Source organism: Bos mutus, chromosome 1 (assembly GCF_027580195.1).
Source record: "Bos mutus isolate GX-2022 chromosome 1, NWIPB_WYAK_1.1, whole genome shotgun sequence".
In the NCBI taxonomy this organism is placed as follows: Eukaryota; Metazoa; Chordata; class Mammalia; order Artiodactyla; family Bovidae; genus Bos; species Bos mutus.
Window position 1 is genome coordinate 132,087,698 of NC_091617.1, and position 19,429 is coordinate 132,107,126.

The 19,429-nt window shown below is 38.7% G+C and overlaps 1 protein-coding gene across 6 annotated transcripts in view; it reads right to left on the reverse strand.

The window, feature by feature from the left end:
• PPP2R3A (protein phosphatase 2 regulatory subunit B''alpha) overlaps nt 1–19,429 on the reverse strand; it is a 233,752-nt gene that overhangs the window by 142,958 nt on the left and 71,365 nt on the right. For 5 of the 6 annotated variants that reach the window (XM_070375954.1, XM_070375969.1, XM_070375959.1 and 2 more), the window contains one exon: nt 1,663–1,929. In XM_070375954.1, coding sequence (XP_070232055.1) covers nt 1,663–1,929 — 267 coding nt within the window. Of the gene's footprint in view, nt 1–1,662; nt 1,930–5,479; nt 5,912–19,429 lie in introns of those variants that run through there. The other variant, XM_005889900.3, reaches the window with a different exon arrangement.

A 19,429-nucleotide genomic window follows, 5' to 3' on the forward strand; every position in this document is an offset into this window, starting at 1 on the left:
TGCTTAGTAGGAGTGGCTGATTTTACATTAGCCCACTTCAGGGGAGATAAGGTAGAAACAGCATGATGCAGGAGTCAGAGGACATGTCTCTTGACATGTACAAACTGTGACCTCAGGTACATACTTGTGGGATATCAGTTTCCTCATGTTGCAATAGAGTGGAAATAGGTGAGATCTTATTTCTAGAATGAAAGAGTTAGTTTTTCACTAGAAACACCTAAGGTGTCAACAAGAAAGCAAGACTGGGGGATGATGAAAAAAGGAGTAAAAAAAATAAAGAATTCTTTTTCATTTTCTTGAAAATCACTCTACTTACAAATTAACAGCAGTAACAAATGTTCTGGGGTTAGAAGTAGGAAAGCAGAGGGGGCATGACAGGGCAGAGCCTTAGAGAATGGTGATGTGGGAGTGGACAGTAGAAGTCCATTTTGGAGGGGAGAAGCATGAAAGCCCAGATGTAGAGGCAGGCACAGGTGGTCAGGCGGATACAAGGAATAGTAGTGTGGATTTTACCCACAAAAGTGGTAGTTTTCAAACTTTTAAATATGCTTCCTGAAGACAGAGATAGTGTTCCGAGTAGAAGGGTGCATGGGGCCTTGGGAACTCCCTCTTGGTGTCTCCTTGCCCACATGCAGCCCTTACCCTGCTAACCCCTCTGTCTCTTGAAGCACAGCTGGAGACCACTGCTAAATCCTGAGGTTGGATCTGACTCTTCAGAATAGTGTATGTGCATGACCAAAACAGAACCCAAACGAAACAAAGCATCCTATAGTTCAGGGGTCCCCAAACCCTGGTACTGGTCCTTAGCCTGTTAGGAACTGGGCTGCACAGCAGGTGGTAAGCAGCAGGCAGGCAAAATTTCATCTGCGGCTCCCCACCACTTGTGTTACTGCCTAAACCATCCCTCCCTCACCCCCTTGTTCCATGGAAAAATTGTCTTCTGTATGAAATCGGTCCCTGGTGCCAAACAGGTTGGGGACTGCTGCTATAGATGGTAGGAATCCTTGCATTTTGCTGAGCTGGGGAATGACATGAACAAATATAAACTGGTGGTTATGCTCAGTATTAACTGTTCTAGGAGGAGGCTGGAAGTGCAGAATCCAGTTACCGAAGGTGCTACAGTAGTCCAAGGGTTAGGGACTAAGAGCTCAAATTAGAAGCAGCTGGATGTATTGAAAAGTATCAAAGACTTGCAATAACAAATCCATCTATTTCTGAGAAGAATCCCAGCATTGAGTTCGCCTAATAGTTCCTTGTCTGGCTTCAGGGCAAGGAATTATGATCAACGAATGAGAATAAAAAAAGAGATTTGTATTCAACAAGGGGATTTTTTCTAACAAGTAAAGCTATTTAATGATGGAACAGGCTGCTTGGCAACGGAGTGAGTCTCCTGTCACTGAAGGCACTCAAGCAGGAAATTTATGTTTTGGTGATGCCATGAATGAAATTCCCATATTAAATGGGAGGTTGGACTGGGAGACCACTAGGGTTTTTTTCAAATTGTACCACAGCTAATATATCAGTATCAAATATATTTTTTTCAATGTGGAAAAAAAACCCTTCTATACATGCTTCAAAATAGAGAGCAAGGAGGCAGTAAAGAGAGGGAGATTGGGATAGCTAGAAAAAGTGAGATTATACATCATTTAGTAGTTACATTACCTTTGCAATTTTTCCCATTTCATAAACATCTGCTTTCTGATCTTCAATATCCATGAAAGCAGCTTCAATTCTGCTTAGAGTTTGTTCATGATTACTGCAGGCATCAGGGAGTCCTTCAGGAAAGTAGAACCGTGGAATGTTGATGGATAATGTTGCACTCACAACATTATTCACGTGAGGAACAGGGGAGGGAGGTCGGGGGCTACTTGGAAAGGGGGCTGGAGGTGGAAGTGGTGTTCCAGGTTTCTTTTCTGGTTTATTTTGAATCTGTAAGGAAAATATGAGACACAAGAATTCTAAACAGTATGTATGACTAGAAAATCCTCACCAGTAATAGGAAGTTAAATAGAAGCAGTATAGATGAAGAGCTCACTCTACTCGAGGGGGCAGGCATGCTCTGAGGGAATGCTTTTCTACACTGAATCAATCAATATATTACTTATCTGCCAATACCTGAATTTACACAGATCTGTGCTTAAAAAGTCCTACAGTATGTTTTCCACGAGGATGTGGAAGAGTGATGTCAGCTGATATATTAAAGGATCTCCAGGTGAATTCTCAGTCTGTTGGACCTGGATTAGTAAATTCTTCTTGGAGACTGTTTTTGGTCTTTCTGTACATTTTGACCTGTCCTTCAACAGGCAGATAGAATGAGTTCCCTTTAAATATGTAGATCTAAAATATATTGTGTGTGTGGGTCCTTCTACCTTTTTCCTTGGTTTGGCTTTATCTAGGTAGAATCATTCCAAGTGTCTGAGCAGAGAAAGTCTTTGTTAAGAAAATTAAAGCATTTTAGTTTTAGAATATCTTCTCCCAGGCTCATTTACTTTCAACCAGGGGCATGCCATTTTTTCTGAGATGCACATTTCTCTCATTCCTGGTAGACCCCAATAGGCAAAGATCATGGTTATTAACTTCACCATGGCCAAACCCTCTTTACAGTTTATTAATTCATTAATAGTTTATATCATCCCTTTTCCCAAAAAGGACCTGAGGTGGTAAACCATAAAGAGACACAGAAAGGACAGTATAAAAAAGTGGGGGCAATGGGGAGACTAATATTATCCATGATTTAGGGAAAGGGGTGGGGAGATACATTACTATTCAGGTAAAAGTTCAGTTTACCAATGAAGACTAAATTTAGTTCTGAGATTCCTAGCAGAAAAAGCAAAAAAGATTTCATGAAGATTTTCAGAGATTAATTTCTATTCTTAATTTTGACTAAATTATCTATCAAAGCTCATGAGCATGGTACTATTAGATGCTACATAAAGTATGAAAAATGGATATGACTGTTGACTAGCTAAATTTATTTTAAATTCCCTGTGAACTCAAAATATTACTCCACTGTTCATCTTTCTTAAACTATGTCCTAACGCCATTCCTAAAGTCTGAACAATGGTTTATCAGTACGAAGCAGATCTGAATGTCATATTCCCTTCTGACATGTGGACTTATAATGTGCTTTTTAAATTCAGGGTAAAATTTTTAGCTACCTTTGAAAAGCATGAGTATTACAGGAAGATAGGCTTCATTCACATAAATATGTGATAAGTATGATTTAATCTCCTACTTTTGTTAAACATGGCCCATTTTTCATGTTAATATCTGACATTAACACAGAGTAGAGTCTGCTCATATATTAACACTATTAAGGATATGAAGGTCGGTTGTCACACCAAGACTTTACTGCAGTACAAGGATATTACCCATATAAAGCAATAGTCAAGGAAGAAGTGGCAGAGGGAAGTGATGCCAATGAAATACGAAAAACTTAACAAAAAACAGTGATGGGTTACTAGCTCTGTGACCTCAGGACCGTTACTTAACCTTTCAGAATTTCAGTAATAAAATAGATTATAACCCCTTCTTCTTGGAAGGTTGTTGTGAGGATTAAAGGAAATTACAGGATGTAACACAGGGAAACGGCTCAAAGATGCCAAAGGATGGGGTTCTCAAAAGATTAAACATAACGTGGCATGGTCTTTCAGCTTCAATAACAAATAAGATAATAATTTACACTTGTAAGGCAATTTAAAGTTTACACAGTACTTTCAAGTCAACAAACTGATAATCTATTCTAAGTAATATTTCTCTCTGCCTTGGTGCTAAACCCGCAACTATTATTACACAGTCCTATGAGTCAATAACAGAAGAAACCATTCTTAAATTTCTAAAATAAGGCATATAATTCTTCAGCAGTTTACTTAGGTCATTTGTATTAAGTGTCATTTCCTTTCTATTATTCTAAAATTCTAAAGAGATTTGTGAGACTACAAGCATACAATTGTCAAAAGTCTTTTTTGTTTCCCCAAAATGTTGCCCACAGTGTGACAGCCAGGGCAGTTATGGATAACTTCAGGGCAGTTATAACCATAGGATTAAGGCCACAGTCCCAGTGGAGATGCAACTCACTAGTCTAGTGAACACACACTACTGGAGAAGGTTTAGAGCAAGCCTTTCATTGTTTTTGCTTTTGCTTTGACAGAAGTAAGTGACATTCAGAACAAACCCAGGCCATCTGTCAAAGTTTTAATTTGAATAGGAAAATATTCAATTATATAATAGCCTACCTTGCTTTCCTCAGTGTACTTAACGTAGAGCAGTTCACTAATAGGCAAGTATTTATTAATTCACTGTGTAATTCCATATTTAATAAAACTGATATTAACATTTAAAGGGAAAAGAAAAAGAATGCATTTATTCTGAACTTTTCAGGTATACTGATTTACTTTTTACTGAGTTCAATAGGAGACGTATAATTTAATCCTTAAAGGAGTTTAATAAAACTGACACTTTACAACATTACAGACTAAAACAGTAATATAAAGTTTGTCAGATTTACTAAGTTTAGCATCTGCCCACTTTGATAAAACTTTTTCATTCATATCTAGGATTACAAGAGAATTAAAAGAGATAAAGAGAATTAGCTGTGCAAAGCATCTCAGCTCTCCAGAACCTTACAGTATCATTTAGGCAGTCATTCTGGACAGAACCGTAACGCTATTATGTTAGTGTAGCATTTCCAATATTTGACCATTTTTTACCTGTTTTTAAAAAAGCAATTTCACATGGTTCAGTCAAATAATCTGAAATTAGTGTAGGTCAGAATAACTATGAAACTGTGGTTTCTTGCTGGATTCTGGATGCCCATCATGATATGGCTCACAATTTGTACTGTATTCAATGCTAGGCAACTTGTTTCATGAGATACTAGACCTATGGTTGTGAGCAAGTAAGCATGGTCTCTGCAGACAGAAATGACTCAACCTCACAGCTGAGGGAAGACATTCTTTTACAACCCAGAAGTAACTGCCATGCTTTATTACCTATACACAGTATATCATACACACACAACTGCTGATATATGTAAAAATAGTCTTTTCAAAAAACCATGATTATTAGCATCAATATTCCTTTTTAAAAAAGATTACAGATGTATGAATGTTAAAACAAATTTAGTCTACTGATTCAAAGTGCAAACAGGCTTTTAATATGGAAATTCTAATTTCTCAAAGATATTTTTATGAAAAATTCTAAAGTACAAAATATTTGTTAAGTTGTATTTATTGTCTCTAAAACTGGATTCTCTCTCTACAAGAGAAAAATGTGAGTACTGTACTTCAGGTCCAGAAGGTCTATTTTTAAACCTGTTGGAATCTCTCTACAAATAGCTTTCTGGAAATAGCTGAATAGAGGACACAGATTAATTCCTTGATCTAATATCAAGTGAGCTGTAAAATTATTTGTAAGTTAGTTCACTGGGTGGTTTTATTAGTAATAAAAATATTTTAAAAGAAACACCCAAGTTTCAAACCTGTGTCTGCTGAAATGACTTCAGCCGCTTCTTAAACCGTGACGGGAGAACAAAATCACAGCCCCTTGCCAGGAAAGCTAACTCTCCCCTTAAATCCGGGTCCCTTCGTAGAGATGTTTCCTTGATCATCATCTTTGAAAAGTGGATGTTTACTTAGCAACTGTCCAGCACACTTCTGAAGATAGTCAGATTTAATACGTTGTCAGTCTTGTCAGGTAGAAAGGTATTTTTTTCTTCTTTATCTCCCAAAGAAATTAAGTTCAAGCATTGTGCTCTCCCAGCCTCCAGGGACCACAATCCATGCTTGTACTGACATGCAGCTGGTTCCCAAGTAAAGCCTGTGGCTCCCAAGACCTGCTCATAATTTTCAAGTAAGAAACGGGCTGCAATGGGCCTGCTGCTCCGCGTAGGTAGCTTTATGTCAAATTGACCTGCCCATGTAGAGAATACAGAGCCTTCTGGGAAAGGAAGCACCCACTACTCTGCACACCAAAGTTAGAAACATTACAGCTGGACCTAAAAATAGTGACTTCTCAGATAAAGCTAACTTCTTAAACTCAAGAGTATATGAGGTGTCACCCCACATAAAACAGCTCCTGCTCAAGCCAGAAGAGAATGTGTAGAGGATTTTTGATTTTGTTACTTAATATTTTAAGAAAAAAAAAAAAAAAACACGCTGCACTTCAAATGTGAAACTATCATTTTAACTATCATTTTAATTTTAAAAAATTTCCTTATTAGGAGGGAAGCAAATATCCAACACCTTCTAGATATATCCACAGGATGTTTGGAGAAAAATATGGAGAAAAACACTTTTATCCTCAAATGGGAATATACAAAGAGATTTGTTATGTCTCAGATTTTAAAATTAAAAAAATTTTCTGGTTTGTTTGCAGAAGACTATCTTAGTGATCAAATATACTTTTCTGAAGTGATTCTAAATCTGGATACATTTGAAAATTTATTGTCAAAGAAAGTGACAGAATTCCAAAAGAAAGCAGATTTAGATGCAGAGAGGTGAATGAAATTTGGCTATAGTAAAGGTACAAAAGATGATCACACAGCAGTGACATAACAGATCTTGAATTTGTGAGACTTGTTTTTCTTAAGAAGCTTTGAAGAATTCTCAGATTTAAAATATATTCTATTATTTTATCATCTATTGAATAGCTGCCTTAATTATTTACAAGTGAATCAAGTACTCAGTCATATTTAATATTCAGAATTCAATATTTATTTTCAATCACCCATATTTAAATCCATATTGATTTTCTACTAATTGAAAGTATAAATCAAATATTACCAAATAAACCCCCTAAACCAAAAAGAACTTATGATTCTCTTCTGCTGAACCTTTGTCTAATTAATGGGAATTAAATTCTTCAGTTTTGACAACATTCTGTAACATGTATATTTGGCTTATATATCTAAATCCATAGTTTTCAAATTTCTTAAGCTGTAGAATTCTCCCCTCATACAAAATCTTACCTGACAGTTTTTAATATATATTCTGATTGAAAGAGGATTACCCTGAAAGCATTGGGCTAATGCTTTAACCTGGGCCTTTCCTTTGTGCCCCCAATTTTCCTCATTTCAGGCTGACTCTTTGAGCTAGGTGGCTTCCCCTACACTCTTGTTTGTAATACTCTAATTCCTCCTTCATTATTTACCTCTAAATTAAAACATTTAATAAGTTTATTATGAATGCAACTGGGTTTTTAGACTTGTGAAATAATGCTTTTTCAATTAAAATCACATCTTTGCTGTATTTCTCCCCTTCCCAATATCAACCTGTGGCTTTGGGGGGTGACTTTTCATCCCCTTCCTGAGAACACTCCTCAAATTATATACACATTAACCATCCTTCAAAATTCAACTCAAATTTTACCTATTTCATAAAGGATTAGCTATTTAAGCCCCCTTACTGCAATTCTCTTAATAAAATACTGTAGAATCTTTCTTGAATGATTCCATTTATTCTCTGGATGAGCCAATGCTCTCTCTTCATTTCATCTATAAAAGAAAACCACCAATGCCCTGGACACACTGATTCATGGCTAACAGTTTAGTTTCTGTTATGCTCTCATGTGTCTTATCTCAGTAGCTGAGTTTAATGCTAAGAGCTAGTTGTACTCATTCCCACTTACTTATACTGGCTGTACTTTTCACAGTAATTATTCAATTCATAAACTAATGAGTGTGGAAAAAAGAGTTGATATTTTTATAATTGAGGGGAAGACTCTAAATTTAATATATAAGACTTAGTAAAGGCAAAAAACTACTGAAATTTTGTCACTGTAAAATTAAATTATTGGTGTGATAAAAGAAAAAAACATTAAAATCTAGACGGTATCTACATTCAAACTGTTTTACTGCTGACTTAAGTTCCCGGAAATAAGGGAACAAATGTACTAAGTATGATTTATTAAAGAAAGATGTCATGAAACTTCAATTTCCAACTATGACACTTATTTCCAAAGAAAAGACTTTGGCACTACATTAAAAGATCTGAATACTTGAAGTCTGAGTTAAAATAAAATGTTTAACATACACATTTTACAGAATACATAGAGTTTATGATGTCCTACTGAGTAACTACCCATAACCCAATCATGTTCAGGTAAATGGGCTTCTACTGTAATATTTTATAACCTGACAATATTTTCCAAGTGTCTAAACTCTTGAGGGTATGGTCAATTTTAAAGTCACTCAATCATTCAACAAATATTTTTCTGATGCTTTTAATATGCAGTTACTTTGCCAAGTGCTGAGGATATGAAGATAAAGAAGTGATCCTTTCTTCATTGCACCTAGCACAATCTCAGTTTGGAGCAAAGGACAATGAATACTTTCATTTCATTTACTTCTCATAAATCTTTTGAGTTTCAAAGTCAGAACAGTGGTTAAACGTCTGGCCTGCTATCCCTCTTAGGCAAGAAGAAAACATTTCTCTGTGTCTTTTGATGGCGAAATAAGCTCTAAGTTTTTATTTACCCAAGTGCTTTCCCAAAAATTCAGAGGGGAGAAAAGGCCAGGTCCCCTAAAGGGAGTTAGGGAAGAAATGGTCTGTGGCAATGAGTTACTGATGGAGTAAGACTATTTTGAAATTTATTTGCCTTTATCTTATTTACTTGTGTTTCTATGTAAGTATACCTGCTTGGTTCTAGAAAGAATCTGAGAATGTGAGCTGGTTTCAAGAAGTATATGATAACTAGAACACAGCAGCAAAGAACATGGGTTTTAGAGTGACCTCTTCTTTACTGGGAAAAGGTCGAACATAAGGAATTTCACTATTAATTCAAACACAGCCTATAATCTACTCTCTTCTCTATTTTAATCACAGAGAAAAGTATACAACCCTTGAGGCTGGGTGCTGGAAGGGAAAAGCTGTTTCTAGGTGAGAGGTTTCCCTGGAGGGACTAAACAGAATGAGGAAGAACAGAAAACTATAGTTTATAAATTCAACTTGAAAAGATGGAAAGTTGGGCAGTTTTAATGGAAAGAGTGGACTGTAAGGGTCTTCCCAGTGTCCTTCTGGAATAAACCATGAGATATTCTCTCCTGCCCTCTGCAGCATACATGAAGTCTCTCATAGCAAGAGAGCTAGCCAACAGTAGGTGTCTCCTGCACAGCAACCTGCATCTCTTTTTTGGCCTGCAAATCATTCATGTGCATACACTACCTGAAGACCCAGGTTGTCCTGTCTGGACCACAGGCCAAACCTGGGTCTTCAGGGCAGCTGTGCTGACTAGAGGATGAGAAAAGACTGGTGCTCTCTTGTTCTGAGAACGACTGGGATAGATCAGGTGCTACCTCAAGATCCAGCTGCCTCAGCTGGGCTTCCTTTCCTATCTTTCATTCTATATATGTTCTCCCAGAGCAAACATGCTTGAGTAAGGAGGATAACCTTTCTCAAAGAGAACAAGTTTGGTGGTGCGTTCTTGAGTTACAGGGTTTTACAGGCTCCCTGGCAGGGGTACATAGAAGAGAGGCTGGTCTCTCTGAAATGACTCTAAAAACTAAAGAATTGTTTTAGGGTAGCCTCCAATATATCAAGTGAGAAAAGATATTCCTTCATCGTGTCCTGAAATGACCTGCAGAACTGAGGCGTGAGTCCAGAAAGAGCTTGCATCCTGAAGGAGGGTGACAGTGGGAGGAGACAGAGGATAAAACTGTATATGACACCAACATATTCTGTTTTTGTAGAATTCACTTTTTGAAGCTTAGTTTGAAACTCAGGATGGATTTTCCAGAGCTTTCCAAATCCTTTCACGACTCTTTGCCCTTCCCCACCAGTTCTATGGGATGTTTTAAGAAAAGAAAAATGGGTTGATTACACAAGATAGAGAAAATTTTGAATACCTGCTGAAGATATAAATCACTTATTTTGAATTATATAAAACTGCTAAACAGTTAATGTTGTGTATGCAACATTTTGTCCTAAAATAAGTCTAGCTTTTATTTTACAAACCAACATGTAAAATCAAACCAGCCTCAAATGAAGATGACTTTGGAGACTGAGAGAACAGTATCCACCAAGGTCTCAGAGTTAAGACCTGGTTGGAATAGACAATGCAGCAGAACCATCAACATCTGAGTGCAAGCCTGGAAATCAGCTCAGCTGTGAGGACCTGTGTTGAGGTGAAGATCAGAACCAGGTCCAGAAAGCAGCAGAGTCATTCTAAATTCACATCAAAAGATTTTGCTCATAAGATGCTACAGGAGAAAAAAAAGTTACATATTAAAGAGGAAGTTCTGCTACATGAAGAGGGTACTTCTGATTTTAAAAAGGAAGCTGCCTGTTTCGAAAAACTTGAAAATGCTAAATCAAAAGCCTTTCTGTCTACATGAAAACTTGTATGTGAATGTTCATAGTAGTGTTATTCACAGTAGCCAAAAAGTGGAAACAACCCAAATGGCCATCAGTTGATTGATGGATAAACAGAATGTGGTATATTCCTACAATGGGACATTATTTAACCATAAAAAGGAATGAAATACTGACACATACTACATGATGAACCTTTAAAGCATTTGCTAAGTGAAAGAAGCCAGACACAAAAGACCACATATTGTATGATTCCATTTACATGAAATGTCCAAAATAGGCAAATTCATAGCGATGGAAAGATTAGTGATTGCCAGGGGCTGGTGGCTGGGGGGATGGGGAGTGACTGCTAATGAATACAAATTTTTTGTGAAGTGATGAAAATGTTCTGGAATTAGTGCTGATGGTTACATAATCTTGTTGAATATACTAAAAACCACCCCAGTACTCTTGCCTGGAAAATCCCATGGACAGAGGAGCCTGGTGGGCTGCAGTCCATGGGGTTGCGAAGAGTCGGACTCGACTGAGCGACTTCACTTTGACTTTTCACTTTCATGCACTGGAGAAGGAAATGGCAACCCACTCCAGTGTTCTTGCCTGGAGAATCCCAGGGACGGGGGAGCCTGGTGGGCTGCCGTCTATGGGGTCGCAGAGTCAGACACGACTGAAGTGACTTAGCAGAGCAGATACTAAAAACCTATGAATTATGCACTTGGTGTGGTTGTATTTTATTAATGTATAAACATAAAGTGATATAATAAACATGACAGGGCATATAGTTGGTTCAGCTGATGTACAATATTATATGTTACAGGTGTACAATGTAGTGATTCTTAATCAGGCACTTTATTTTTTTAACTTTTAATTTTTGTATTGGAGTATAGCCAATTAACAATGCTGTGATAGGTTTCAGGTGGACAGCAAAGGGACTCAGCCGTACATATTGAATTAGGCACTTTTAAAAGGGTAAATTTTATAGTATTATATTTCAATTTTAAAAAGTCTTTCTCATCTTGGCTCTAACTGGCAAAGCAGTTATTAATTAAAAAAAAGGTATAATAACTTGGAATCACAGACCTTGCTTAAAATATCATCATAAAGCTTTAACAGAGAAAACTGATTATAAGCCAATTAGTTAATTACTCTTAATCCTAAATTTTTATATCCTCATTTATGCTCCAACTTGGTGTCTTCGCATTATTTAATAGCTTGCTCTGTTTTGCCAGTAACATTATTTACTCTTAAGTAATGAAGCACTGGAGTGGGGAATGCAGGCTGGGTGGCTGTGGTGATCTGTGGCTTCTTTGCTCCTCTAGCCTTAACTTCACTGGTTGCAGAAAAACAGGAGCAGATCTGATAAGCATTTCTGTGTCTTGCTTCAACTGCATCGAAATGACAGGAATACATTCCATGACCCATAAGAGAAAGAACCCACAAATCTAGTATTTTTACCTCTCAGTGTTCCTAACACTTGGAGTACATGTTCTTCTGGGATCTGGGGCAGGGAGAGATAATTAAGAACCTAAAATTATTACATATGATAATTCTTGGATGTCTACAACTTCTGGTTCCTAGAGTACTGTACTTTTTAGTCTGCCTTTCTTCTTCCTCAGTAATTACTTCAAGTAGAGACTGCTCATTACAGAGCATAAGAAATTCATTTGGGCTCATAAATATGTCAGACAACTTAAGTTAGAAGGAATAGAGGGTTTCTAATCCACTGACACTGCCATGTTGAGTATCAGTGAACGCACAGTGGCAGTACTGTAACATACCTTGCCCCCCTAAATACCTTGCCCCGGTGTCTTTGTGGGGGGTGTGCATGTGTACGGTTTCTCAGTAATTTGGGGTGAATTAAGAGATGTCAGAAGAGAAGGCTAGAATTGATGGTCAAAGACCCTAGGGATGATCTTTATGTTGCAAATATAATAGCTGATGGAGCTGTATCTCCTGCATGCCAAAGTGTCTTTTGAATGCCTGGTTTTAAAGAGGGGAGAACTGCGCATGTTTATCAGTTGATGGAATGATCAAAGGGAAAAAACTGATGACTGCAGGGGAGAAAGGGGCCGGGGCCTGAGAATATGTATTTCTATCCAGTTCCCAGGTGATGCTAATGCTGTTAGTTGGGAACTACACTTCTAAAGCTACTGACATAAAAACAGGACCAGAGAAGGACTAGCTAAAGAAGGGCAGACGACAAGCTCACTGAAGGAGAGATCAAAGAATTGAGAAGCTCATGGATTGGATGCCTCATCTACTGAAAACTCACGAGAATCTTGGCAAGTAGTATTGAAAAGTGTCAAACAGCCAGGAGCTAAAATCATCAAGGAAGGGACGTGGGGTTGGCAGATGACTACAATCAAGGAAAGGTAGGGCTTCCCTTGTGGCTCAGCTGGTAAAGAATTTGCCTGCAATGCTGGAGACCTCGGTTTGAGCCCTGGGTTGGGAAGATCCCCTGGAGGAGGGCATGTCAACCCACTCTAGATTCTTGCCTGGAAAATCCGGTGGACAGAGGAGCCTGGTGCGCTACAGTCCATGGGGTCGCAAAGAGTCAGATACGACTGAACAACTAAGCATGGTGGATAGTGAGTCTGATGACATTAGCTCAAAGCCGGGGGATGGTAGTTTCAGAGAAGTGGGAAAAAGAATAGTCTGGAAGTTGCAATGAAATGCAAGAACATTTACTGCTTCCTCCAGATCCAGTGAGACAGGGGTAGAGTGGGAAAGAAAAGAGTCGCCATTTCACATGGCTATAGTACCCCTGGGTGCCAGTGGTAAAGAACCTGCTTGTCAATGCAGGAGACGTAAGAGATTATGTGTTCAGTCCTTGGGTCAGAAAGATACCCTGGAGGAGGGCATGGCAACCCATTCTAGTATTCTTGCCTGAAGAATCCCATGGACAGAGGAGCCTGGAGGGTTACAGTCCATGGGGCCACAAAGAGTCGGACACCATGGAAGCGACTTAGCACACACCCTTAGGGAGAGATGGGTTTCAGATAGAACAAGAGGGTAAAGGGAATGTTTAGAAGAGTTTGATGACCTAGGACATTTTGCCAGTGAATGATCAAGAGGGCACAGTGAAAGATTTCAGGGCTGGACTCAGAAACAGGATATACAAGAGTAGGGTGAGGAGGTGAGGTGAGTGGTTATGTGAACTCCTAGACTTCTGTGGTGACTGATGTAAACAGGGATGAAGGGCTATTGGATTAGTCCTGATCTTAAGGCAGAGAATAGTGAAGCTGTATGCTGGGTAGGTCCATGAGGGGAACCACAGGCTGACCAGAAGCAACCTGAGTTCTGGGAGCTCCTTTCACTTCTGTTTTGGAGGCTGGGGAGGGCTATACATATCAGGAGTACCTGGATATCTGGGTCTCAGTCTTACTTCTATAAGAACATGTGTAATTTAGAGTGTATTTACCCCCCAATTTTTTGCATACACATAAACATACTAATTACAAAAAGGGATCACATTGGTATATTTGTTTTACAATTTATATCTTTATCTTGACAATTGATGTGAATAATTAGAAAGGATGGAGATGCAACAGGACCTGATCTCAGAAGACATTAAAGGTGGAGGGGAAACAGCTGTTGAACTCATCCTGTAAATTTATATGTGCCATTGGCCAGATCTCTTTACTTTTATTAATCTCTGTGGTGGTTAAATGAAGTAGAAGGGAGAATAGTTTCTTGCTGTATTGATGAGTGCTTTGATTTCTATTCAAATATTTGCAGCACTGAACCCAAGAAACCGTCAGCACCTAAAGTCATATCATTTTCCCTCAATGATATGACTGCTCAGTCTTAATGAAGGTATGATACAAACCTAGAAAGTAAAAGAAGAATGCTTCAGAAGAAGCTTTTAATAAGATTCCAAAAGTGTGTTCTTCTATAATTTTATTTTCGTAATTATTCTACATTTAAACATATATGAAATTATACAATATAGTATCTAAACTTTGAAAAGACTCATAATATTAGATCATTAACCAAGGAAGGCTCTTGATTCCCCCCGGAATGATATGTGAAACACATATTACTGATCAGGGTCAGAAAGAAACAAAGAAAGTTCTAGTAACGGTGCAAATCCTACCCACCTTGAAAGATTTCTCTGACCCTCTTGGGCATCCAAAAACAGACCCAGAGGAGGGAGGAGGGAGGGGGGTTCAGGATGGGGAACACGGGTATACCTGTGGCGGATTCATGTTGATGTATGGCAAAACCAATACAATACTGTAAAGTAATTAACCTCCAATTAAAATAAATAGATTTAGATTTTAAAAAAATGCTATACTGAAGGTAAGTGGCCAGAAAAGTTCTTTTCCAAGCTAAATCTGTTGGGATGAAGGTGGGACTTCTAAGACAGGGAAAAGGAATTTTCAGGATTTAAATAAACAGCTCATATGTGGAGGTACTACAATAGGGCTTGAGGGTGAAGTGGTGAAAAAGAGAGTGCCTACAGTCTACAATCAAAACACTTTCATCCTGTGATAAGGTAAAATGATCTATACTCTTAATGGGGTTCTCCCCTCTAGTCAGGGGAGGTGATAGGATTTTCCCCAGAACTCCACAGGTTTTTAGGTGTTACAAGCTAGAGGAATTAAGAGGCTACAGGTCTGGGTGAGATCTGAGTCTTGCTGAGGCACCAGCCTCAAGTCCTAGAAGGGAACCAGTTGTCAGGTTCTTTTGCATGCATCTTTGAGAAGCCAAGGGCCAGGAAAGAGATGGCCTTCAGGCAAGAGAGCACAGTTTCTACTTGAGAAGCAGGCAAACCAGACAAGCAAAAATCCCTTCATTTGATTATCCATTCACTTATTTGTTTATTCATTCAATAAATACTTATTTAATACTACCATTTGTTAAATAAAGGCCAATGGAGGATAGTGCCAGGCAAAGAAACTTGAAAGGGACTCATAAATCTCTCTGCATGTGCTTATTTTAATATTTCATTTTTATTAGGTAGGTTTGGGAGCTGGAGATTATAATTTTGGAGCCTGAAGTGGTAAAAGAGAAGATGATATGAATCAGGGTGTCAGATAAGACTGTCTGCTTGAAGTGTGACTTAAAACCTGCAAAAAACAATGGGAACTACCCATCCAACCCTTTACTTTATTAGCATGAGTCCTATCAACTATCAACTTAGAATTTTAAATAAGATAAGCAAAGAGCCTGATATTTTCTTTTATACTCTCTAGGAAGGAGAGTTCTGTTAAGCCAATTTGACTTACTCTAAATCATCAAGATTAGACTACCAGAGAGCTTGGGTTTGAAATAATGGATTTATGATCTAGCCATCTAGCCTCCCTTACTGGATTCCCCAAGGACCAAAAACTTCTATTTGTAAGATAGACGGAGAAGATTAACATGGACCACAGCCTTGTATAACTCAATGAAACTATGAGCCATGCCGTGTAGGGCCACCCAAGACGGATGGGTCATGGTGGAGAGTTCTGACAAAACACGGTCCACTGGAGAAGGGAATGGCAAACCACTTCAGTATTCTTGCCTTGAAGATCCCATGAACAGTATGAACAGGCAAAAAGATAGGACACTGAAAGATGAATTCCACAGCTTGGTAGGTGCCCAATATGCCACTGGAGAACAGTGGAGAAACAACTCCAGAATGAAGAGACAGAGCCAAAGCAAAAAGAACACCCAGTTGTGGATGTGACTGGTGATGGAAGTAAAGTCCGATGCTGTAAAGAACAATACTGCATAGGAACCTGGAATGTTAGGTCCGTGAATCAAGGTAAATTGGAAGTAGTTAAACAGGAGATGGCAAGAGTGAATGTTGACATTCTAGGAATCAGTGAACTAAAATGGACTGGAATGTGTGAATTTAACTCAGATGACTGTTATATCTACTACTGTGGGTAAGAATCCCTTAGATGAAATGAAGTAGCCCTCATAACAACAGAAGAGTCTGGAATGCAGTACTTGGATGCAATCTCAAAAATGACAGAATGATCTCTGTTCCTTTCCAAGGCAAACCATTCAACATCATGGTAATCCAAGTCTATGCCCCAACGAGTAACGCTGAAGAAGCTGAATGGTTCTATGAAGACCTACAAGACCTTCTAGAACTAACACCCAAAAAAGACGTCCTTTTCATTATAGGGGGCTAGAATGCAAAAGTAGGAAGTCAAGAGATATCTGGAGTAACAGGCAAATTTGGCCTTGGAGTACAAAATGAAGCAGGGCAAAGGCTAACAGAGTTTGGCCAAGAAAATGCACTGGTCATAGCAGACGCCCTCTTCCAACAACACAAGAGAAAACTCTATACATGGACATCAACAGATGGTCAATACCAAAATCAGATTGATTATATTCTTTGCAGCCAAAGATGGAGAAGCTCTATAAAGTCCGCAAAAACAAGACCGGGAGCTGACTGTGGTTCAGATCATGAACTCCTTATTGCCAAATTCAGACTTAAATTGAAGAAAGTAGGGAAAACCACTAGACCATTCAGGGATGACCTAAATCAAATCCCTTATGATTATACAGTGGAAGTGACAAATAGATTCAAGGGATTAGATCTGATAGAGTGCCTGAAGAACTATGGATGGAGGTTTGTGACATTGTACAGGAGGCAGTGATCAAGACAATCCTCAACAAAAAGAAATGCAAAAAGGCAAAATGGTTGTCTGAGGAGGCCTTACAAATAGCTGAGAAAAGAAGAGAAGCTAAAGGCAAAGGAGAAAAGGAAAGATATACCTATTTGAATGCAGAGTTCCAAAGAATATCAAGGAGAGATACGAAAGCCTTCCTCAGTGACCAATGCAAAGAAATAGAGGAAAACAACAGAATGGGGAAGATAACAGATCTCTTCAAGAAAATTAGAGATACCAAGGGGACATTTCAGGCAAAGATGGACACAATAAAGGACAGAAATGGTACTGACCTAACAGAAGCAGAAGATATTAAGAAGAGGTGGCAAGAATACATAGAAGAACTATACAAAAAAGATCTTCATGACCCAGATAACCACAATGGTGTCATCACTCACCTACAGCCAGACATGCTGGAATGTGAAGCCAAGTGGGCCTTAGAAAGCATCACTACGAACAAAGCTAGTGGAGGTGATGGAATTCCAGTTGAGCTATTTCAAATCCTGAAAGATAATGCTGTGAAAGTGCTGCACTCAATATGCCAGCAAATTTGGAAAGCTCAGCAGTGGCCACTGGACTGGAAAAGGTCAGTTTTCATTCCAATTCCAAAGAAAGGCAATGCCAAAGAATGTTCAAACTGCCACACAATTGCACACTCATCTCACATGCTAGCAAAGTAATGCTCAAAATTCTCCAAACCAGGTTTCAATAGTATGTGAACTGTGAACTTACAGATATTCAAGCTGGATTTAGAAAAAGCAGAGGAACCAGAGATCAAATTGCCAACATCCATTGGGTCATCAAAAAAGCAAGAGAGTTCTAGTAAAACATCTACTTCTGCTTTATTTACTAAACCAAAGCCTTTGACTGTGTGGATCACAACCAACTGTGGAAAATTCTTCAACAGATGGGAATACCAGACAACCTGACTTGCCTCCTGAGAAATCTGTATGCAGGTCAAGAAGCAACAGTTAGAACTGGACATGGAACAACAGACTGGTTCCCAATTGGGAAAGGAGTATGTCATGGCTGTATACTGTCACCCTGCTTATTTAACTTATATGCAGAGTACATCATGCAAAATGGTAGGCTGGATGAAGCACAAGCTGGAATCAAGATTGCTGGGAGAAATATCAACAACTTCAGATACACACCGATGACACCACCTTTATGGCCGAAAGTGAAGAAAAACTAAAGAGCCTCTTGATGAAAGTGAAAGAGAAGAGTGAAAAATTTGGCTTAAGACTCACCATTCAGAAAACTAAGATTATGGCATCCAGTCCCATCACTTCATGGCAAATAGATGGGGAAACAATGAAAACAATGAGAGATTTTATTTTTGGGGGTTCCAAAATCACTGTGGATGGTGGCTACAGCCATGAAATTAAAAGACTCTTGCTCCTGGGAAGAAAAGCTATGACCAACCTAGACAGCATAATAAAAACCAGAGACATTACTTTGCTGACGAAGGTCCGTCTAGGCAAAGCGATGGTTTTACCAGTAGTCATGTATGAATGTTAGAGTTCGACTATAAAGAAAGTTGAGTGCCGAAGAACTGATTTGAACCGTGGTGTTGGAGAAGACTCTTGAGAGTCCCTGGAACTGCTAGGAGATCTAACCAGTCCATCCTAAAGGAAATTAGTCCTGAATATTCATTGGAAGGACTGATGCTGAAGCTGAAACTCCAATATTTTGGCCACCTGATGTGAAGAACTGACTCATTTGAAAAGACCCTGATGCTGGGAAAGATTGAAGGTGGGAGAAGAAGGGTCAAAAGAGGATGAGATGGTTGGATGGCATCACAGACTCGATGGACATGAGTTTGTCCATGAGAAAGTAAGCTCTGGGAGTTGGTGATGGACAGGAATGCATGGCGTGCTGTAGTTCATGGGGTCGCAAAGATACACAACTGAGCAACTGAACTGAAATGGAGAAGATTAAGGTACATTTTTACATCTTAGAACAGAATGGAAATGGTCCAAGCCAATGAGATAAATAAACCTCTAACCTTAGTACCATTAACACTATAACAACACTAACATTTAGGACTTTAAGTAAATTCACTGAATAAGACGAGGGTATGCATATCCAAATGCTATTTTCTCCAGAGAAACTTCCTGAATTTCACAAGCTGGGATCTCTCTCTCTCCATCCTCTGAACTCCTGTAGCATTTCATCTCTCTCTCATGGAATCCATTCTTTTCACTCTGTATCACAGTAAATAGCTCATCTCTTCTACTAGACTGTGGGCTCCAAAAAGGCTTATGATGTCTGATTCATCTTAATCCCCAATTGTGTGCTCTACACAGTACATGCGTAAGCTATTTAGAAATTATCCTTTTTAAATCATTTTGGCAACCTCCATTTTACATAATAATGTATTAACTATGCTGAAATAAACTTCCAGGCTCATGATGGAGCCGTTCCTGCCCAGAGCTCCTGCCAAATCACCGAACCAAAATCTGGATAACTTTTATGTCCCTGTATATGGTCCACATGACCAAAAATGTAGTA